Source organism: Papio anubis, chromosome 15, assembly GCF_008728515.1.
Source record: "Papio anubis isolate 15944 chromosome 15, Panubis1.0, whole genome shotgun sequence".
In the NCBI taxonomy this organism is placed as follows: Eukaryota; Metazoa; Chordata; class Mammalia; order Primates; family Cercopithecidae; genus Papio; species Papio anubis.
In genome coordinates, this window is record NC_044990.1 from 38,844,988 (window position 1) to 38,869,912 (window position 24,925).

Sequence of the window (24,925 nt, forward strand, 5' to 3'; positions counted from 1 at the left end):
ATAATTACAGAGTTCCTCATACTTTTAAATGTCTAAAATATATACGAAGAACTAAAGTAAAATGAGGTTATCAAAATATTAATAAATTTTAATATATCAGTAAATGTTCTTCACTATTGCATTAAATAACAAAGGTAATGACAAGTCTAATTTCAACATAGTGCCAAATGTAAACCACATTTTGAAATATCTTCAGTAACTACTGTGCTTTGAAAATATCTGATTTCTGTTGGTGATAAAGTCACAGGCCAAATACTAGTGTGGGTTTTTCTGGTATGCTGATAGGTTTTTTTTCCTATATGCATAATTGAAAGAAATACTAAATTTCATTTACAGATTAAAGAAAATAAAGATTTAATTTTTTCTTCAAGGACACCACGAATTCCACCAAGACCCCTTGGTGGTCCATGGACCACAAACTAAGAACCTCTGGTAGGTGGACACGGAATGATAGCAGAAATTGTGGTGGAAAAGAAGAAAGTAACTCAAGTTCCAATGCCTTCAGTGAATCAGTGGGAGGGACTAAAAGACCTACAGTTGAGACCACCAACAAGGAGGAACCAACAGGTTGTATACTCTGATGGTTTATGCTTCAAAGAGAGCTGGAAGCTTTTGAAGTAAGAAGCCACCAGGAAAATAAAGCCATCAAAGAACATGCAGGTTTCAACTACAGCAAGGAGGAAAGAGAACATTCAAAGAAGATGACAGACTTTGAGTTCCAAAGGGCAAAGTAGGAGGGTTTGGAAAGTCTGAAGGACTTGAGAGATAATATCAGATTAGAAGAATGAATGGACCTCAATGGCGAGAGAAGCAAAGGGGTGCTTACTGATGATATGAATTGATTATGACTCAGCTCTGCTGAAAGGTGATTTGAATTGTGATAACTGTAATGAAAATTAATAAAGACATAAAGCATGTGGACTGCACCTCCTTAATTCATCTTCTCTCTGTCCCTACTGTCGCTAGCTCGGGCCACTTCTAACCTGCCTCCTAGCCTTCTAACCTGCCTCCATCTCTTCACTGCCCTCTCTCCCTACCATGCTATAGCAATTCTGTACCCCAACACCATTCAAACTCCTGAAAAAGCAAATTCAATCATGCTCCTCACTTCTGTGGTTAAACTCTTTCAATACCCCCTCCTTACTTAAAGGATAACACTCTTGGCTCAAAGGTCCATCTTGATCTGAACCTATTTCCTCTCTAGACAATCTCTTCACCACTCCACCACCTTACACTGAACGATCTAGAGGCAATGAACAACCTAGAGCCTCCTAAACATGCACAGGCTGTTCCTTGTGCCTAAAACCTACCCACATCTCATACCCCAACCCCTTACCTGGCTAATTTCAACTCAATCTTCAGCTCCCAACTTAAACTACAGCTCATGTAAGAGCCTATTTTGATTCCTCACGACTGAGTTAGATGCTCAAAGACTTAGTGCTTGCATCATATAATATGTATACAATTCTTTTCTCTTTTTTTCTTGGAGATGGAGTCTCGCTCTGTCGCCCAGGCTGGAGTGCAGTGGCGGGATCTCAGCTCACTGCAAGCTCCGCCTCCCAGGTTCATGCCATTGTCCTGCCTCAGCCTCCCGAGTAGCTGGGACTACAGGCGCCCGCCACCACGCCTGGCTAATTTTTTTTTGTATTTTTAGTAGAGACGGGGTTTTGCCGTGTTAGCCAGGATGGTCTCGATCTCCTGACCTCATGATCCGCCCGCCTTGACCTCCCAAAGTGGTGGGATTACAGGCGTGAGCCACAGCACCCAGTCAATTTGTATACAATTCTTTAACTACCTGTGAACTAGGCTTTAAGTCTTTGAGAACAGATACTGTTATTTTATTCACTAAATCACTTCTGAACTTACCACAGTTCTAAACATGTAGTGGATGTTATATTAATATTGGTTAAGTGAATAAATTAATAATTTCTTCTAGGCCTGGAACACCCCAGCCATTGCTTCTTGCCTTGGCTAAATTTTTCTCAACAATTATTTTAAATAAAAAATAATTAACATAGCATATCAAGGGAGAATGCCAGGTGTTATGCCTTTTATATATTCAATAGGAAAATCCAGACTCTTCCTAACACTGATAATTTACAGTAGTCCCCTACATTAAAAACAAGGATAAATTTATGTTACTTAATACCATGATATAAGGTAATAAGAAAAACATTCATTCAAAAAGGAGCACACATATCATTGAAAAAAATTTAACATTCAAGAAACCCCAAAGTTCTATCTACCCATCTACTCAAAGTACTATTCTAATTGCATATATTTAAATATTAATACTGTATACTTGAGAAGTAATGTAAATTAGCTCTGTATATATTACATTTTATTTTAAAAAGCATAGACCTATAATACTCATACACAAAAAGTCATCTGAAGACATCAGTAATCGCTTTCTACTTGCCAACCTGACATGCTTCCACTACGAATCCATTTCATTGGTATGCCAGAAGTAAAATTATTAAGAAGTAAAAATTACACCAACTCCTGCCAGCCCAGATTCCAACCTATCCTTCAAAACTCAGCTGAAAAGTCACCCTCACATGAAGTCTTCCAAGATCAAGTTGACCTTCCAGCTCCTATCATACCACACCAAAACTACTGATTGTCTATACATTCATTTCTCTACTGCACTCAGACGACAGAGAACTTCTTTTCCATATTTGTATTTCTGAAATAGTACTAGGCACTCAACAAATAATGAACGAGTGGACAAAAGAATGAATAAACAAGTCTGTACACCCTACTACATATTAGTATATTCAACTCTGAGAGCTCTTGATCTTATTCCCAAGTTTGTGCTGATTTGAGGAAGAGCTCTCTAAACTATCCTATAAATATTTAAAGATTCTAAGATAGTACTTAAGTATTACTGAAATTTTAAGTACAGGAAGTCCTAATTAACGCATTAATGGGCTAAGAAAGGCCCACCTGACTAAGTGAATAGTTTAAGTTCTTTAAAACAGAACTTGTTTTGATGTATTTTACATTAGTCACCCCAGTCCATGCTGGTATTTCTACTTTACACAGAAGAGTATAACATGCATATATAGCTTTACTGAAAAACTGTGGTGGGGCAGATGGGAGGTCACACTTCTAATCACTCATTGTTATTAACTTACCAAGGAAAATATAAAAAGCTAATGAAAATAGAAAGCAAATTATAGTACAGAAAGCCTTATATCCTACTAGAATAAGATAAAACTATTTTAATTCTAGGTTGAGCTTTTATTTTTAAAAGCTACTGACTTATGTTCTATTACTTAACTTTAAAGTTAGGCACGAATTCAGGTAAAGTCATTTTCCTTTCTTTCATAAATATGATGTCTAATTTAGCATATATCTCACAAGACACATCACATCTAGGTAGGAACAGGTAAACAAAGCTCAGTCCTATTAGGCCGCATTCATCTTTGAGTGAAGTCTCACAGAAATCACACAGGAATGTACTAGAGTTGTCTGGTAACAGTTAGTTATACTGAGTAAGAAGGCCCAGAGAACAGTCAGGAGGTAAGTGAATAGTGAGGTGAAGGCTTCCACTCACTCACTAGAACCTACATCCACAGCAGGTGATTTCTGCAGTGGCTCTATGACCCCATTACCCCGGGAACTTTGAGGAGAACGAGGAAAGCCTGTATCTGTATCTGGGTGCAGGCTGCAGTTGTTCTGAGATATGTGAAGTGCTTTCTATACAGATAAGTTTTTCCATGTCCTTTACAATTAAAAGAATCTCATATCCTTTAACAGATGACCTCTCAATCCAACACCTCACTATTTCTTTGGGGTGGACTTTTTTCAGTTTTGTTTACTTGAGATATTCAAAACATTTCTCATCTTAGAAAACATCTAAGATATAGTATGTCTTTATAATTATAATGATTTTCTCAGGATTAAGGTCAATGGCTATGATACAATTTCTCCTTTCCATTTAAAAGTCTCATATAGATAGCATCAAGGGAAAAGCAGAAAATACAGTCTTGGTAACATGGAGAAACCCCATTGCTACAAAAAAATACAAAAATTAGCCAGTCAAGGTGGTGTATGTCTGTATTCCCAGCTACTTGGGGGTCTGAGCTGGAGGGTGGGGGCTACAGTGAGCTGTGTTCACACCACTGCCCTGGGTGACAAAGCGAGACCCTGTCTCAAAAAAAAAAGGGAAAGAATGAGATATACGTCTAGATTTTACACTTGGTGCTCTCAGTGGAGAAAAGGATAGTACTTAAATGGCATTGTAATGCTTTTGATAAAGATCATGTTATCTGGAGCCAATCTGCCAGAGTTTTCCTGGCTGCCCCCTATGACTCTGAACAAGATACCTAAGCTCTCTCTTCCCCGCTGCTTACTCAGAGGCTTGGTGTTACAATTAAACGTGTTTATACAGTAAACGTTTGGAACACTCTTTAGCACATAGCTAACAATTACATAGTCCTTACTGTAACTTAGCACACCGTTCTTCTAATTAGCAAGAACAATTCCCTAGCTATATTGTCTTGTTTTGTTTTTTTAAGTCAGGGTTTCCCTCTGTCACCCAGACTGGAGTATAGTGGTGCAATCATGGCTCGCTGTAGCCTCAAACTCCTGGGTTCAAGTGGTTCTCCTGCGTCAGTCTCCCAAGTAGCTAGAACTAGGACTATAGGTTCACGTCTTCATACCATCACATCCAGCTATTTATTTAATTTTTTTTTTTTTTCTGTAGAGATGGGGTCTCCCTATCTTGCCCAGGCTAATCTCGAACTTCTGGGCTCACGCAATCCTCCCACTTCAGCCTCCCAAACAAAGTGCTATGATTACAGGCATGAGCCACTACACCTAGCCCCCAATTATGTTTTTATACTCCCTAAGTAAATTCTCCAGCAACTTATAGCTTTCTATTCCCTAGAAGATTTCTGCATGCTAATGAGAGATACATCATCAAGTTAGAGAGGCAGGGTCCTGCCATGAAGACCTTATCTGCCATGTTAGACTTGACCTATATAAAACAGGTGCAATTAAGCAGTTTCAAACAGCATAAAACATGAACAGATAGGCAATGTAGACAGATCAGTCTGACAGCTGTGTGGGAAGGCAACATTTTAGGTAGCAACAGGAAGCTGCCAGAGTCCAGTGAGGAAAAAATGAGAAGACTAGGACTCTGATAGAAGGAACTGAGAGAAGAAGAGATTCAAGAAATAATCAGAAAGAAACATTGGAAAGGTGGAGCTACTTTCTAAGAGACTATAAGGAATAAAACAAGTTTACGAGGAAAGTAAAGGGTTTAACTTAGAGGACACAGTGCTTCTAGAATAGATGAGATATCCATTGAGGTTATTCAGTAGGCCAATGAATTATTTCTCAACTGGAGGAAAAGGTCCTAAACAGAGATATACATTAGTTGAAAACTTCAGAGGTGATTACCCAAGTAAAACACTACATACTGAGGAAAAGAACAGTAGAATCAGGAAAAATAACTGAGAAAAAAAACAATAATTTAAGGCAAAAAGGAAAAATTATGCTATCAGATAGATAATGAAAGGTCAAAGGGGTATGAAATTGAGAAAATTTGATGTCACAGAAGTCAAGAAATCTTTGTTCTCCAAAGAAGCAGTATACGATTATATCAAGTAGAGTAGGTAAATCCAATAAATTTCCAAGAACTAAAAACTAATGAAAATTACTTGTGATTTTAAAACATCATTTATTAAAGATAAAGAAGGCCAACAATCTTAAATACATATGCGCTTCACTGCAAAGCTTCAAAATACATGAAGCAAAAACTGATCAAACGGGAAAAATAAAATCTAAAATCACAGTTGGTGACTTCGACACTTCTCTCAGTAACTGTTAAACAGACAGAAAATTAACAAGAATACAGAAGATGTGAACAGCACTATCAACCATCCAGAATACACACAAACACTGACCAAGATAGACCACGTTCTGGGACATAAAGTAAGACTTAAAAAATCAGAAAGGACAGAATTCATGCAAAGTACAGGTCTCTGACCATGAGGGAATTAAATTACAAATCAGACACAGTCAGATATCAGTAAAACCCCTAAATATTTGGAAGTTAAATAACACATACCAAAATAACCCATGGGTCAAAGAAAATAAGAAGTTTAAAAATATTCAATTCAATGAAACTTTGTGGAATGCAGCTAAAGCAGCTGTCAGAGGGAAATTTATAGCATAAAAAATCTAATATGCTAGCAAACAAAGGTCTTAAATCAATGACTTAGAGTTCTACCTTAAGAAATCAGAGAAAAAAATAATAAAACAAAAGAAAGTAAATAATAAAGGTAAAACAAACAAAAACAAAAGAAGTATAAAGAAAATTCGTGAAAACAGAAGCTAGTTTTTCAAAAGATCAGTAAAACTGGCAAACCTCTAGTCAAACTAGTCACAGAGAAAAACACAGAAAACACATTGTCGATATGAGGCTTGCAAAGTGGTAATTAATACAGATCCCGCATTAAAAGGATAAGAAAATATCACAAACAACTTTACGCCCATACATTCAACAACATAGGTAAAATTTTAAATATAGGTAAAAATTTAAATTTAACAATATAGGTAAAATTTATGTCCTTGAAAGACATAAACTACCACGGCTCACTTAGGAAAAAATAGATTACTTGAATAGTCCTATGTCTAGTAACAGACATTTAAACAAGAAAATAATGTCAAATAAGCACATTAAAAAATGTTCAACATTAGTAATTGTGGGAAACAATTTGTCAGTTTCTTATCAAGTTAAACATGCACTTACTATATGACTCCCACCAAAGATAAAAACATATACACAAAAAAAAAAAACCACTGTACTCAAAGGCTCATAGCAACTTTACTAATAATAGCCGAAAACTGGAAACAACCCAAACTGTTGAATAGTTAAACCAATTGTAGTATTACCAAACAAAGAGCCAGACACAAAGGCAACACACTCTATGACTCCATTTATATGAAATTCTAAAACCTGAACTATAGTTCAGAATGCTGATAAGTGTTTGTCAAAAGTCAGGATGGGAGAAGAGAATTGACTGCAAGGGGGCACAGAGGGAACCTTTTGGGGTGATGGAAATATTTCATATCACAACTAGTGCACACATTATTGTATATACTTCTGAAAATTCATCAGATTATACTCACTACTGGTACATTATATTGTAAGTAAATCATACTTCAATTATTTTTTTAACTTTTAGGTTCAGAGGTACATGTGCAGGTTTGTTATATAGATAAACTCAAGTCACATAGGTTTGTTGTACAGAGTATTTCAGCCAGGTACTGGTCCTAGTACTAGTACTTAATAGATACTTTTTCCACTATTCTCCCTCCTCCCACCCATCTCCCTCAAGCACGCCCCAGTGTCTTTTTTCCCCTCTTTGTGTCCATGTGTTCCCATCGTTTAGCTTCCACTTTGCAAGTGAGAACATGTAGTATTTGGTTTTCTGTTCTTGTGTTACTTTGCTAAGGATAAAGGCCTCCAGCTCCATCCATGTTCCTGCAAAGGACATGATCTTGTTCTTTTTTATGGCTGCATAGTATTCCATGGTGTATTTGTACCACACTTACTTTATCCAATCTGCCATTGATGGGCATTTAGATTGATTCCATGTCTTTGCTATTGTAAATGGTGCTTCAATGACCATATGTGTACATATGTCTTTATGGTAGAAAAATTTATATTCCTTTGGGTATATACCCAGCAATGAGATTGCTGGATCATACCTCAGTTTTTAAAAGTGTATGTTACTAATCATAGCACTAAATTATAAATGCATGGTTTACCAAGCATCTTACTTAATTTGTCCCTTAAACTATCTCTATACCAAGGCTCAAAAGCTACATAACTTACACAAAGTCATACAGCTAGTAAATGGCAGAGGCGGCACTCTAACCTGGCTTTCCTACATGCAACTACATATAATAAACAATAGACAGTAATGAAAAGACCTCATGACTTCCTCTAGTTTCTATGCAGGCCAATGTTTGGTTTTCTAGCTATAGCTGTTAACCATTTGTGGGTCATGAAATCAATTTAGTAGACTCATCACCCTTTTTATTGTTTTTTGGGTTTTTTTTAAGGAATGGAGAGGAGTGAAGAAAATGAGAAAGGAATGGAAATAAAAAGATGAGTTCATTTTGCTTAGAAATGTTAAATATTGGTTTTTAACTTTTGTTTCAACTGAGAAGCAGAGTTTAGGAGTTTATGCATGCCAGGCTACAAAACAAAATGTATTTCTTACTGTAGTACCTAGTCAAAAAGATTTGAAAACCATTGCTGCAGGCCAAACAAGGGATTACAACAGTAAAGCAGGCTGCAGTCAGAAGAACAAAGAGATGAGGATCATAGAAGTACTATACTGTAGACAAATGGCTGTGTAGGACAGGGGAGAAAAGAGCAAGTCAAAAACAACTCCTAGACTCCAAAAACACTCAGTGGACACACTGATGGATAATTCAGCATTGTCACATCCACATTCAACGTGTCCCAACTTACCTTTTCAAACCTGTCTCCCCTCACTCTCCCTCCTCCCAACTTTTTTCTTCTATGAGGAAAACCTTCTTCAAAACCCAGGTATAAACAATGGAAGTTATAAGCTAAACAATTATTTATTCACCTTTATTTATTACCCTAGCACCTAAGCTGCACTTTATACAAAAAGAATGCTCATATATATAGCACAAACACTGCTAATAGTCTATTTACTCTGCCTAGGGAACCCAACACTACAGTAATCCATTATTCCTTTGACAAGACAGTGCAATTCAATTCTGATAGTAACTCAAGAAATAACCTTATAACATGAAGTACTTTTGCAGACCCTTAACAAAACAACTAAAGAGATAGGTTTTTAACATTAATGCTTCCCGCGATGTTTCCATTTAATGTTTCTAAAATACTGTTATTCAAATGTATGACTATAGCACAATGCTATTTTTATATGCCTCTCTCAAGTTCTGCCCAAAAAAAGGGTTATTCACATTAAGAATTTCTACGTTGAAAGCATATATGCAATGTATATGTTGTAAGGGGGCAAACTTCAATCAGAAAACATATTGCCAGCACATATCAAAGTATCATTGGCAAATGCTGCCCTGAGCTCTAATACACCAGAAATAGTTTAAAGAGCCCTCAAAATATCCAGCTACCCATTCCCTTCTCACAACTCTGCATTGATCTGTAACACATATACCCTGGAAGGCTCAGCTGCAAATGTGTCACACCACTTCTCTGTCCATATATCAGGAAATATTTTTTAAAGGAGTAAAAAGGGACAGAACTGAATACAGCAGGTCAACTTACTTAAATTTAAGAAACTCACCAAAACTGTATGAGAAAGGAAGAAATGGTTTAATTAGTCCCAACTTACAAATAAGTGAAAAATCAAATAATTGATTTGCCAAGGTAACAGAGCTAAGAAGTAGTAAAATTCTGTCTTTCAATAAGAATCTTCTGATTCCAAATCCAACAATGCTCTTTCTACACTGCATCAGTCAACAATGAATAAGAAAGAATTTACTCGTTGGTGTCTCCTGTTGAAGATAGCTATGCTTATTCTCAAATCTGTAAAGCAACAGATACAGATGCCTAAACTAGGCTACCTGCCTGATCCTTCCCTGGACTAACTCTGGGCCTACTCAAGAGAGAAGCTAAAGCACAAGATCAAAAGAGAACAGTGAGAGTGAGGAGACAGTAGTTCTGTCAGCAAGTCCATGTGAAGAGGGTCAATGAGGAATCCAGGAGAGACAGACATGTGTACACTTAAGAAGAAAGGAGGGGCAAGGCAACATTCAGCAATCCAGGCAAGCGGTCAGAAAGACTGACAGAAGGTCCTCATTACAGCTCCCATACCTTGTGCAAAAAAAGCAAGACTCTGTCTCTGGGAAGCCTGAGTAGCGCTAAGTCAGGCTGAGATCCAATACCAGGCAGGTTATGAGAGCAGTGACTCTCTCACTTGTTCAACAAAAAATTTATTAAAATACTCACTATGTACCAGAAAGCATGCTAGGTACTAGAAGTATTCATTACATAGCAACCCTGCCTTCAAAAGGTTTAAACTATTGAGAAAGGCAGATAATAAATGATGTATTGTTGAAGATATGCACTAGGCATTATGGTAACAACTCAAAAGTTTTTACCTTACCAAGGCCAATTGCAAGGATAAAGGGAGAGGTGAGGAATGGCGGAAGGTCAGAGACAGAACTAAGAAAGTCCTCAATGAGGAATCCAATTATTAATATAAGATAGAGCAACGTGGCTTCTGGAATGGCATTCCGAAGCCACCTATGACTCTAGTTTCTAAAACTAAAGGTAAAGATTGTGGGTTGGCAGTGCACAGCACAACGACTGTCATATAATGAAAGTAAGGGCAGTGCTAAAAGAGAAAAAAATGCAATGTCCATGAAATATGAATAAACCTCAAAAATGTCATCATACAGAATATTACCCAGCAATAAAAGTGAATAGGCTGGTGCAGTGGCTCAAAACCTACAATCCAAAAACTTTTGGAGGCCAAGGCAGGAGGATTGCTTGAGCCCAGGAGTTCAAACCCAACCTGGGCAACACAAGGAGACCTTGTCTCTCCAAAAAATTAAAAACTTAAAAAATTAGCTAGGTGAGGTGGTGCATGTCTGTAATCCCGCTGCTACTCAGAAGGCTGAAGTGGGAAGATTGCTTGAGTCCAGGAGGTCAAGACTGCAGTAAGTCGTGATCATATCATTGCACTTCAGCATGGACAACAGAGCAAAACTCTGTCTCAAAAAAAAAAAAAAAAAAGAAAGAAAGAAAGCAAATGAAGTACTGATACATGCAACAGTAAGAATGAACCTTGAACACCTTATGGTAGGTGAAATAAGTCTGTCACGAAAGACCACATATGAGTCAATTTATATGAAATGTCCAGAACAGACAAATCTATAGTCAGAAAGTAGACTGGTGGTTGCCTAGAACTAAGGGAGTTGAGGGAAAACAGAGAGAGACTATTTATGAACATGACGTTTCTTTTAAGGGTGACAAAAATGTTCTAAAAATGACTGTAGTAATGGTTGTACAATTCTTCTGAATATACTGAACACCACTAAATTACACACTTTTAATGGGTGAATTGTATGCTCCATGAATTATAGATCAAAGCTGTTACAAATATACCATTGAATATCATAAAAATACAAACATAAAAATTGCAGATGGTTTATCAGCCTTAAGAAGCCATTTTGCAAGCTGGGTTAACTTAGCATAGTAAGTATAAGACTTGAAGCAATGTGGAACAAAATTCAAGCTATGACTGTACCACTTGCCAGCTGGGCACACTTGGGCAAGCTACTTAATCTGTCTGAGCCTCAATACTGTCAACTACAAAATAAAGACATCTACCTTGCAAGGTGAGAAATCTGCACTGTTACCAATTTCTATGTGTTAGTATATGAAAATGTCATCCGGAAAATTATATGTAAATATGCTTTTCTTAGGTACTATTCAAAGGAATAAAACATATCAACATTCTAATACAATTTTTTAAATCATTCATGTCAAGATCTACGTTTCATTCATCTTTGTATTCTGCCTTACCAGGTGCATAAGACAGTACGTTGGACATTAGAGGTGCTATTTTCTAAGTGCTTACTATGGTCTAGGCATTCTTCATGCTTCATATATGGTGAAGTTGAATGCAAAGCCTGGTCAATGGGGGGCCATGTTTTTTCCTCTATAACACACTTACATATTTTTGGTGTCACTGTTTGTGTTTTGTTGTTGTTCTTCTGGTTATTCTTTTACTATTAACCACAAGTTACATTTAAAAATATATTTCTCAGAAAAACTTACTTGACTATGCAAGAATCTATAATGGTGCTTTAAAGTGTTACTTACTATGAGAAGCCCTATTATTTTCAACATAAAAAACATAGTAAAGCATGCCCGGTTCTCTCATTTTTAAGCAAAATTTTAAAAATATATATGCATAATATTTTAGTCTAGCTTACTTTAATTAGCAACTACGTATTTCTGAAAAGCTGACATGTCTTTAGCTATTTTTACCTGTTTTTTGAAGTGTGTAACTCATTCCTAAAGAATGAGAGTTGATCTGAATGATTCAAAGTTGACTAACAATTTGTAATTAAATAAATTTTTTAAATTAACATATCCACCATTCACTTTACAACTTAAAACCAACAATTTAGTGTATTTTACCATTTCTACCTCTTATTTCAGCACTATAAGAACAGTATGTTTCCAATATTTGTGACTTTTAGCAATTTCAAAGATGTTAGCACAGCACACCATCAACGTTATATGGTTAGTTACAATTCATAACAAAGGAAAAGTTGAGGATAATCTTACCATATCATCCGTCAGTGTCCTAATATTTAAATGCTGCAAATTAAAAAAAAGGCAATCATATCAGTAATTTATAACAGCTTTTTTATTTTAGTTAATAGGGTACATTCAAAATTCTACAATTCTAACTTGGATGTAATTAAATTTTTGACAGTCCAATAAAAACACATTATATATAATAGTTTTAATCTCTTTCTCAAAAAGATGGACAAAAGTTACCCTGCATGCGGTAGTTCCAAACACTTACTAAAATTTTTTTACTTTGTAAACTTCACAAACTAAAAAATTAATTATGGTACAATAAATACATTACCCCAATTAACAGTATTAATTACCATTAAGTATATGAACTTAGAACACAATGGATCTGTCTGAGAATGAGGGCACATAGAAAAAATAAAACAAAAAAGAACACTGAATATAAAAGATTTTAATGTGACGATATTTCAGAAAATTTTTCATATTATAAAACAGTGAAACTTTAAATTTACCATTAGTATGCAGCATAATAGATGATGAAGTACTTTGCTGGCTTAATTAACTTAAGCAATTCTAGTAACGGAGAAGAATGTACTAAAATGACTATTTGCATCTTTAACATCAGTTTGATTTATCACCAGTGGTGACAGTAGACATTTTCAATTGCATTGCTAGCTTCAAGAACCCTTTTGCTGATTTCCTTGCTAGACAAATATAAGACCATTCTAGAGAGTGAATAGTTTCCTGCAAAATACAACTCAAAAGAAAAACAATTATTTAGAGAAAAAACACAGAAATCTAAGTTGTATAAGTCCCAGTGTCGGGCAAGATATTGTATTCAAGTAACTAGAATCAATTACCAATTCTCCCTTCTCTAATTCACTGGAGCATTCAATTTTTAAAGGGGCAGGGAAAGAGTAAAACACATTTTCTAAATAGGAAACAAGGTCTACTCTTTTATAAGGACAGGTGTTAACAACCATTATCTAACAGACTAAGTGGTACACAGTTAAATTCAACATTTACTTAATAGAATGAAATTTATCATTCATGTTGGTATACTCAAGTACACCTTCATGCTCATGAATCTACCTCAGTGATGATCCAGATTAAAAATCCGTACAATGTAAATCACCATCCCAGATTCTCTTCTCCCTTTCTTTCACCAAGATGTTCCTTCTTCTAGTACAAAGGAAAGAAGGTAACTGGGATCTAAAATGAATGTTGTGTATACCAAAGAAAATGTAGCCAAATGAAAGACCATTAGCCACACCACTAGGCTCCAGATTGAACGGCCTTGTTGAATTAGAATCACCTACACTGACTTGGGAATAAGGAAGTAATAATAGTGGATTAACTAAGGATTAGTGTCTAATACCAGGCTATAGAATTTGCTTTTTTAATCAATACTATCTTCAGCCTTTGAAATTAACAAGTAGGCACAGTGGTCCTTAAAAGTGGCTGGGATCCTGAGCGGGACCGTAAAGTATGTAAGGAACTTAGGGCCAGAGTGTCACCCCAGAGACCATTACTAAAATTAAACCCAAATGTAGAAGGCTCTTGAGTTTGCAGAGAAAGGAGCTGGGGCAATGCCTGTGTGGGGCGCCCTTCCTCTAACAGTTGTATGTGTGCCTTCCCGCCAGTAAAGGCTTCCAGCCTATTGCATTTGGTTAACCACATTTCACTCTTGTTATTCTACAATCAGAGGTATCACTCCAATCACATCTCGTTTCACTCTCAAAAGGGTTCAAGTTCCTGTGACAAAGAAACAAAAAGTGACATGTAGTGAACTTCTGGCACAATGGCATGCCAAGTGGGCTAATGCTTAAAAAGTAAAGCCAAAGAAATAAAGTATAAAGCTGAAATCCTATTTAGGATGGTATGCCACAATAAAGAGAAAACATCTATTTAAACAAATAAAATATTCCCAAAAACCAGCTTGAGTTGCTTCAGGAAAATGCCACAAAAGTGATATTTTAAAAAGTAAAAGACAATAAAAATAGATAAGTAATTTTAAAATAAAGACGACTAGGGTCCAGGCAAGATTTATGATCTAAAAACTACACAAAAGATACAGAAAGTAAAAGGAAAATAACACTAGATAGGAAAATTGGAAATGCAAGTTACACGATGCAAAATCCAGTTGTAAACATCCAAGAGAAACACTTTTATATACTGTCAAAGGTCTAAAATTAGACCGTCTTTTTACCATTTCAGCTGGGCTCACAATGTTCAGGAAAAAGAACAGACACTGTTATGTAAAAACAAGGCAACACAAGAATCCATTTTTGGTCATGGTTTTGTTTTGTTTTGTTTTAATATATACATTCTGAAACTATCTCATTGAGGGTATAGCTTTTTAAAAGATTTAATTTCCTAAAGGCTTGATCTGTTTTCAAACTATATAGGTATGTACATAAGCCCAGTTATAACCTATATTATTATATTTCCCAAAGAACATGTGATGAATCACAACAGAATTAAGATGCAGGTGTATCTTGCAGGGAGAAGTAAGAAAACTCAAAGGGATGTAGATGTGGAGAGTATAACTGAGTCTGAGAGAAAAGAAGGTCAAATTCATTATTCCTTCTCTTCCAGAGAACACTTACCTATCAATTCTCATTGTCAGCAAGAGAAGTCAATAGGGCAGGAAATCACAGCAAATTCAAGGGTCCAGACAGGACTGGAGAAACTGACTAACAGAGTAAGGAGCTGGAAAACTGATCTGAGAATTGTGTTTGTCTACATCAAAACAATGAAGTCAGAATAGGTTTCATTTCAAGATTTAGTTTGCTGAAGAATAGAGATTACATAGTTAAGTACACACATGCAATCTTAAACCACTAAAGATAGGCTAGCATTAAAAAATCTAAATAAATCTAAGCACTAATAATTTCCCTTAAAAACTGGAATGTCTCATCATAGTTTACTTTAAACGTTAAACGTGAATTAAAGAAAAAATAAACACTCAATACTTAGTGAAAAAATGTAAACACTATATCAAGTGGTACTCTTTTGTAGGATGTTGGAATATTAATACTAAATGCAAGTTTATCATTAGAAAGTTTACATGATCTCAAGGCCCTGCCTGTTTGTATTATACACATAAAATAGGGACTCTCCATGAAGTAGAAATTGCCAAGAAGAGGGAGAAAGGAAGAGAATGACTGACTAAATCCTCAGATAACTCTGAGGCTTTTAAGCCTTACTTTTATAAACACAAAACTTAATATTAAGGGTAATATCCTTAATTAAAATAAGAAAAAACTTTGTAACACAAAAATATTGATTTTATGGTGTAACTTGAGGTATTGTTTAAAATGAAGTATTTCTGTTTTATAGCCACCAGCAATGCTCTTTACTATCTTCTAGTTCAGGAAAATAGGAACTGCAAACATCAATCCAGTTCATGAGTAGCCATTGTGGACATCTACTCCAAAAAGGAAATAGAAACATAAAATTGACTATTAAATGGAAGCAACTAGGAACACCTTTAAAACTAATAATAACCCGATAGCAACTTTTTAGGGTTATATTTACCAAAAAAAAAAAAAAAGTTAGAAGCATACAGTTTTAGACATTATTAAGACTTTCATATCTAAATGTAACTTTGTGACCTCTATATATATTACCTACCCGGCCTATGACTCTATAGGTGTTATTAATGTTTTATGGCACTGAAATCAAATAAAACTCATGATATTAAATTATAAACAGTTCTATCCAGAGGTCTAGTGGTTATTGGTTAAGGTGTGATATTAAAGAACATGAGGACTCTTTTCCTAAGCTAAAAACTCATCTTTCTTCCTATGGTCCTATGTTTCTCAACTTACTATTTCTATTTTCTCCCTAAAAAGTAAGGAGAACCACATACAGATGGGTAACAATGTTTTCTGTTAATGACAGTTCCTAGGATGAATGGTCAAGAGGGTCACTCTGGAATTGAAAGAGGAAAAAAAGCCTTTATAGATTTTTCTTCAAAAGAACATAGGAGTCGGGGGGAAAAAAAGTAGAAACACAGAACATCGGTCTCTATATTCCCATTTAAGCAATGCATCAAAACTTTTATTGAAGATAGTGCATGCTGTCAAAAAATGGATTTAGAGCTTTCAGAGAACTGTGCTAAATGCTGTGAATATCAAGAAGCATATGAAATAGTTTCCCCACTAACTTAGTTTACAAGTAACAAAGACAGATAAATTGTAGTACACAAAGCAATAGACAAACCCAGGAGGTCCACACAGTGAAAAAGATTCCAAGCTGTAGCCCAAGACTTTTCGCAAATTTTATGTTTTCTTTCATTGGTTAGCACATCTGAACTACAGGCCAATGGAGCAAAGGATCTGTCCAATGATATCATTAGGAACATGACAGCCACCATCAGATTCAAGCCAGTAGGCTTGCATCAATTTATTATTATAAGAACCAAATATGTGGTAGTATTTTTAAATAATCTTTGGCTGACACAGTTTAATTCCATTAAAATTGACTTTTTTTTTTTTTTTTTTTTTTTGAGACTGAGTCTGGCTCTGTCCCCCAGGCTGGAGTGCGGTGGCCGGATCTCAGCTCACTGCAAGCTCCGCCTCCCGGGTTCACGCCATTCTCCTGCCTCAGCCTCCCGAGTAGTTGGGACCACAGGCGCCCGCCACTTCGCCCGGCTAGTTTTTTGTATTTTTTAGTAGAGACGGGGTTTCACCTTGTTAGCCAGTCTCACTCGGTCGCCCAGGCTGGAGTGCAGTGGTGCACTTGATCTCAGGTTCAAGTGATGCTCCTGCCTCAGCCGCTCGAGTAGCTGGGACCACAGGCGTGCGCTGCCATGTCCAGCTAATTTTTGTATTTTTAGTGGAAACAGGGTTTCACCATGATCCTGACCTCAGGCGATCCTCCAACCTCGGCCTCCCAAAGTGCTAGGATTACAGGAGTGAGCCACCACGCTTGGCCAAAAATTTACATCATTTAAGTGGGTTATGAGGGATTACCAACAAGAGGAAAACTTGTAAGATTACAGACTCAGACACAATTTTCATAAGCTAAATCCTCTGGACCAGCTGGTTTTTCCAGGTTTTTGTTCATTTGGCATGCACAAGAATCACACCAAGGCTTTCTTTGAAAAGCTAGATTACAGGGCCTCAGTCTACCAATATTCTTATTCAGTAAGTCTAAGGTGGGACCTGGGAACCCACATGTTTAAGGAGTCATGCCTGTAATGAAGTGGCAGCATGCCCAGGACCACATGAGAAACTCTACTCCATACTCCACCGCTATCAGCCATTAAACATTCCCTCAGCCTGCACACATATGAATTTCTCATCATGTAGCTCACTTTAAAAACTGGACATACCTGAAACAAGCCACATGAAGAGTACAGATAAGAAGTACAAGAGGATTTCAAAGAAGTGAAGACAGGGAGCTGATAGAGTTGGGACAGGCCTTACTGCCATGAAGTGGAAAGTATCGATTGGTACTGTTTTAAGATAATTCAACAATCTCTGGTATGTAGGATTAATTACCAATTGCATCATTTATTTAAATGCTTAGTCTAAGGTACAAATCATTCAGTCTCAAACATAAACTTAGTAGCTAAGTGTTAAAAATTGTTCATTATATCAGACTATGACATGACACCATTTGCTTGATAAAATGAATAAATCACAGGTTACTAACAGGAAGGAAGGGAGGGAGGGAGGGAAGGAGGGGAGGGGAGGGGAGGCTATCTTAAGGGAAAAAAGCAAAGATCAGTCTTAATCATAATCTATGGCTGATAATAGACTGAGATGTTGCTCCCATTTTTGTTTTGAAGTCCAGATTATTCCTTTCCATCAATAATTTATGAATATGTACTTCAATCTAATAACATTTCTAGTCCACACACCTGTGTTTATCTTAACGTCAACACCAATTATAAAGACTATGAAAATTTAAAGTAATATTCCTACCAGCCATGACACTGAACACACCTACAGAGTCTATCTATGGATCATCTCCCTGGCAACTACACAACACACATAGATGTGAAAATATTATTCTTCAAGGGCTCCAGATTTAACATCTAAGAAAGGTCCAAAAATAACACTGAAGCTTTCATAGCACTGAGGACAAGAGTAGAGCTGGCTCTTTGATACTACAAAGAAAAACTTTTAAGTTCACATGTTTTTTCAGTCCAAGGTGGAAAAAAGTAAAAGGGGAGATGTTAGGAACTGGTGAGAATTAGGAAACGCTCTCCAGCCTCTTTTAATCTGCTCATTTATTCAAAACTGCAATTCTGCCAACCTCAGAAAGACAAACATACCATGTATTACTCATTATCCAAGGCTTCTCTACTGTCGTGCACTCAAGTATCCAGAACTCCCTGCCCCTCAAATTCTCCATCGTGAAAGGAGGGCCAACAAGAGAGATCAGCTTTCAGGAGGAGGCATGATTCAAGTGTCCATAGAAGTGAAAAGATTCATTTCTCTGAGAACACAAGGTTTAAGGAGGCAACATACCTGCTAGGAAAGAACTGTCTCTCTAGAAAAAAACAGTTATCATATTGTGGCTTGGAACTCTGAACTAGATTGCACCCTACAGAGGCTAGGTACCTAACAAGTCATTTTTCATTCTAACATAACTCCAATATTCTTTTCCCTTGAATGAACTCATTCAATGTTGGGGTAAAAGGAAAAATATAATGGCTAATTTAGTAACACAGCTTTTGTACTTATTTTAAGATGTCTCTTCATCTATTCCAGTTCTTTTCACCTATACTACCGGATCAAAAACTCTTTTGCAACATGTCCAGGGAAAAGCAAATCGAACCTCTGAACCACTTTACAAGTAGGTTCAGTTCTAGGTTATGGGAATCCAAGACCTTTTTCACAGTCTGGAGAAGGCTGAAAAGCATTCACAGTATTGGCTATACCGAGAATTAGACTGATCGCAGAACTCCCAGAATCACATTGAAGCTTATCCCAACTAAATTACTTCTGAGAGTGGCTTAGCGTCCTAGACATCTTGTCCACAACACAAATTTAGATTGGATGTTCCTGAGACTAACAGAGCATCACCTATTCTTTCACATATATTTGAGAAAGATTTTGTTTATATTTCAGCATCACCATAAAGAAAGGAAATTTGGTTAAATCATTTTAGGAAACAATTTGGTAAAACAAATTCCATGTTCACACTTTAACCTAATAATTCTACTTCTAGAATCTATACTTGGATATTAAGAAATGGAATCAAAAGTTTATATACAAATATGTATCATTACAGCATTACTTTAAATAGCTAGAACTGTAATCAGCCTGACATTTCCCCAAACATAGGAAAGATTAAATAAATCACAGTCCTATCAATATGGACTGTAATGACATGGAAAAATGTTTACAATATAATGGCACCTGAAAAAAAGTGCATTTAAAATTGCATATGTAACATAATTCCAACATCATTAATATACATATATATGGAAAACATAAAACAGGAATCACAGGTAATTTTATACATCTGGATTATGGGATTTGTGGGGGTTTTTTCATATCTTCATGTATTTTCCCAGCTATCTACAATAAGCATATTTATTTTCAATACAGAAAGTTTTTTTTAAGTTACTATGGATAATACTTTTCAGACTGAGCAGAAAATATAGATTGTTCCTTTTCAAATAAAAATGTATGTATTAGAAAAAGAAAAAATGAAAATCTAAAAAACATCTAATAAATATTATATGCACAGACTTTTTAATAGGCTAGTTTTTAATGCATATTTTCAAGTATGTCAGAATATATTAAGCTCATTATTCATTTGTTTTCTAATTCACATATATAAATTAACCAATCTCAAAAAGCTCCTTGGTTCTGTGAATTATTGATGTTGTCACCTGCTACAGACTTAATTCCAAGAAAAATATACGAATCACTACATCACAAGCACAAATCCTTTTGACACAAATTCAATTTCTGTGGCAACAATAATATATTGACTTTGCTTTATTTTTCTACTTTATGACACTTATTAATGGCAGAGTTAAAAGAAATCTATCATTTTTCTTTATTGTAAATGTAAATGATATCATGCCACCTTGAGAAAGTTAGGGTAAATACCACTTACTAGATAATTCCTTAATGTAAATAAGGTCAAGATGCTGAAATATAAGAAATAAAATAAAAGATTAAGATTTTAAGCAAGACATAGTCTCATAATTCTAATTTTTTTCTACTAGACAATATAATTAGGCCAACAACATGTGTGAGACACATTAAATATGAAGACCCAGTCTCTCCCCGTATGAGCTTATAACTAAAAAAACAAGATAAACCAATAACCAAAATGCATCATAACAAGGTATTCAATGGTGATTGGAAGAAAAGGCGGAGTCTCCACCTGCTAACCACATATGCTTAAATGCATGCTAATTAAGAGGCAAGCATTATAGCAACGATCTAAAACTAAAGGCAAATAAAATTTTAGCCATAATTCAGGTAAAACTTGGAATGTAGAATTTGCTCTTCTAACAGAATGAGAGATTCCTAAAACAATCAATCATGCAACAACTGTTAATTAAATATTGCTATATTCTTGACAAGGGAGAGATCAATAAATAAAACAAAAATTTTTGCCCTAAAGGAACTTATCTTTATTGGGGAAACAGACAATAAGCAAATTACTATTTAAGATGTTAGAAGGTGATGAATGCTCTGATAAAAATAAAAAGTAGCGTAAGCCAAGAGGGTTTGCAGGTTGCAATTTTAAACATGGGGAACTGAGGTAGGCATGGGCCTCATTGACAAAGTGGTGTTTGAGCAAAGTTGCCAGTGGGCTAAGGTGTGGATGGGCAGGGGAGTGTTTCCAACAGAAAGAACAGCCATAACAAGGCTGTCAGGAGGAGTATGCCTGATGTTCAAGAAACAAGAGAGCTTGCTGGCTCCAACAGCACAAAATGAAGTCAGCGAGAGGGAAGGAGGCAGATCAGTCCCAGACCATTTCAAAGACATGGGCTTTTACTTTTCTAACTGAATAATCACAAATATTTTTTAAGTATACAAATATAAGTAATCAACTTACACAGTAAATAATAATCAGATCAGCATATGATACATATTACTGAAGGCAGGGAGGAAAGTCTGTACTCAAATAATCATTATTTACTTGAGGGCCCTTTAAGTGGCTTGGTTATGCTTCCACGAGTCATTTACCAGAAGGTATTAGAAATACTCTCAAAACACTGTAAAGCCAATACAGGCAATTTTTGGAAAAACTCAGTTAATTCTATCAACTATTTTTTTTAATATGGAATTAGTCCAGGGGGTAGAGGGACCAGTTAAGCATGTCTAGAGAAAAGAGGGTAAGAAAAACAGTATTTACAACCATTTAAACATAAATCTGAGGACCCTTCGGAAGTTTGAGCACCAACCCGAAGGAGTCCCCCCAAGAGGTCTAAACTCAGATGGTAATGTGGTCCATACGTGTGTGAGTCCACGCAACAGGAACCCTTGCAGACAGCCCAGCACCAGCCATGGTTGCCCCTCCTACAGCACCCACGATCAGGGACTCTTTTCCTTCCTGCAGTTAATAATCTCTGATTTACCTCAGCATCTCCAATATGCCCTTTTCCTTTCTTTTTTTTTTTTTTTTTTAAAGAGACAGGGTCTTGCTGTGTCGCTCAAGCTGGAATGCAATGGAGTGATCATAGCTCACTGCAGTCTCGAACTAGTGAGCTCAAGCAATCAGTCTCCCAAGTAGCTAGGATTACAGGAGCACACCACCATGCTCCACATTTTTTCTTTTTTTTTTTTTTTTGGTACAGACGGTGGTCCCACTATGTTGCCCAGACTGGTCTTGAACTCCTAGCCTCAAGTGATTCTTCTGCCTCAGCCTTCCAAAATGCTGGGATTACAGGTGTGAGCCATCTCATCCGGCCAGACTTTCTCTTTTAATACTTTCCTAAATAATCCCCACCTTAAACCAACCTACCTTGGTTTCTGTTTATTTCCGGGCCTTGACCAAGACACTACTGCAGTCCTCTCCCTCTCAATACCTGGCTCACCTTTCAAATGCTGCCTGATTCAGGAAGGTTCTCTAAGTTTACCCACATCAAGCATGCCTCTGGTGGGACTTTTACATCCTGCCTTGCGCTGTGGCACAATAGAGCAGTACTGAGCAGAGGTGAACAGCCTGGGCTCTGGGATAAGACTCACCTGGATTAGAATCCAGCTCTGATACCAATCATCTGTGTGATCTTGGGCACTTAAACCCTCTGAGCCTGAATTTCTTAACTGTGCCATGAGGCAAACAAGCATCTTCCCCATAGGGTTGGTAGGAGACTTAATAGAAAAGGCCATAGTACACAAAATACTACACCTTAGGTTCAGAAACTTTGACCTATGTTATTCCGCTCCCTTCACAGTAAGATCCATATAGGCATCACCTGGGTTCAGCTCTTAATCATTCTCCCCAAGGATACTCCCAACAGTCTTCTCCTCTAGGGCCCTGTAACAAGTCTGTAATCCATCTGAATCCATTTTAAATGTGAACTGCCTCTCCTGTCGGCTTGATTTTTGTCACAGTCACTTTACCAGCAGCTCTGTTTTGCTGGCTGTCAGTTATGTTGGACTGCCCTCTGGGGCCTTTCACATGTTGTCATATTTTCCTTTGGGCTCCGGGCCATGGGGTTGAGAAACGCAGTGGCTGCTCTCACGCCATCCCCAGAGCTAAAGAGGTTGTTAGGTGGGCCTCAGAGACTCTGGCTACAATCAGCCATGAATGATGAGGTAAACAGATCGCAGATAAAAATTTAGAGTAAGGGTGGATCAACTTTCATTATTATGGAGAAATGATCTCATTTCCATCTTCCCAAGGCCCTTTTGTTTACAATTCCGTCGGGTCCCTGATCATGGTCTGTCTTGCAGTTTGTGTTTATACCTCCTCTTCTGTTTGCATGTGGCAGGTACTATGTTCCCCTCAACTTTGAATCCCCAGCCCTACCATGGTGCAGGGAACATTTTAGGCAGTGGTTATCAACCATATGAGAATCACCTGAAAGTTTGTGTTCTTTTCCCAATACAGATGCCTATGTACTATCCCAGGCCAAATGAATCAATACCCAAAGATGGAGCTGTGGGAGGATGGAAATGAGATCATTTCTCTATAATAATGAAGGTTGATCCACCCTTACTCTAAATTTTTATCTGCAGTACCTACCCGATCTGTCTACCTCACATCTCATTCATCCAGCTGACTGTGAGTCTCCTGAGGCCCTGGCAACATGCTGGCTCTGGGGATGGCATTAGGAAACCGCCACTGCGTAGATTTATCAACCCCCATATTTGAGCCCCAAAGAAATATGACAACACGTGAAAGGCTGCCTGCCACGGATAATTTTAAAGATCCCCCAGGTAACTCTAATGTGCAACCAGGATACAAACGACTAAAACTAGGCAAACTATTTTAGACTCAGTCTTTCAGTATCAAGACTGTCATCAAGGAATCTCCAAAGATCCCCACATGTAAACAAGGTAGACGCATATGAGTGTATCTGCCTCCTGCACACCATCTCTTCTCTGAGAATGCCTGTGCCATTGAGGTAGGCTCACCAGTCTTCACTGTTCCTTGTAAGCCAGCCCTGGCCACAGCTAAACACAAGACAGAATATAAACCCAAGCAGAGCCAATCAAATCTCCATTTTCCCAGAATTTTGGAATTGGAATTCAGAGATGAAAATCAGGCTCTACTCTTGCATGCACCAAGGACATATATGTCTATCTGGAATTATGAGGTTCTAGGCTTGGCTGTGTGAAGATCAAAGCAGTGGAAGCCACAAAATGCAGAGAACCAACAGCGGAGCCATGCCTAGTGAGAAGCAAAGAGACGCTGGATGGCCTGAGAAAGGGAGAGAGAATGAGAAAAGCTGTCAGCTTTTAGTTCCTGGTTCCAGTCCTTCATGAGGGCCAGCTTGATTCCAGGTGCTAGTCTTACGTATCTTTACAATTCCTCCTTTCAGGATTAAAGTAGATATTGTATAGGGATCTGTTCCTTTAGACCTTTAACTGAGCCTTTGAGACAGAACCCAAAATTGCTAAATGGGTCCCTCGGTACCCATATGATATAGCCCACTTTATCACTACTACTACAACTTACTGGGCACTTCGCAATTACTAGTATACCCAGCAACCCTAAACATTTACTATTATCCCCATCTTAGCGAACAGGAAATTGAATAGCTCAGAAGTGACTTATAAGGGTTGGTGAGTGCCTAGGCTGGGAATGAGTCAAAAATCCAGCCTCATTCTCCTTCCTTTCCCTCAGTCCCCAAAACTATGATGGGACAGCCAGCTGCTGAAGCAGTTTCTGAATTATTTATGAAGCAAAGAATTCAAAAATGAAATCTCAACAAGAAAAAAGAGCATAATTCCAATTGGATGATTACTAAATGATAACAACAACACTGACTACAAAACCATATCTTAAAACCTCAGAGATAAATGGGCATAGAGGGGGGTTGCAATTCTGTCAATCGACTAACACTAATAAGAACACATGATTTGCTAGGGTGTTTCCTCTCTTTTTTTTTAAGTTGCTCTCAAATATATAATAGAAATGAAAAGCTTTTTTATTTCTCATTTATAGATTTTT

At 37.0% G+C, this 24,925-nt stretch overlaps 1 protein-coding gene across 2 annotated transcripts in view; it reads right to left on the reverse strand.

The window, feature by feature from the left end:
• The window catches only part of DIAPH3 (diaphanous related formin 3), a 495,444-nt gene that overhangs the window by 452,220 nt on the left and 18,299 nt on the right, over window positions 1-24,925 (reverse strand). The window contains exon 2 of one of the 2 annotated variants that reach the window (XM_021929669.2): window positions 12,341-12,373. The exons of the other annotated variant lie outside the window; for it this stretch is intronic. Within the exon in view, the coding sequence (XP_021785361.2) occupies window positions 12,341-12,373 (33 nt within the window). The remainder of the gene's footprint in view (window positions 1-12,340; window positions 12,374-24,925) is intronic. 2 annotated transcript variants of the gene reach the window in all.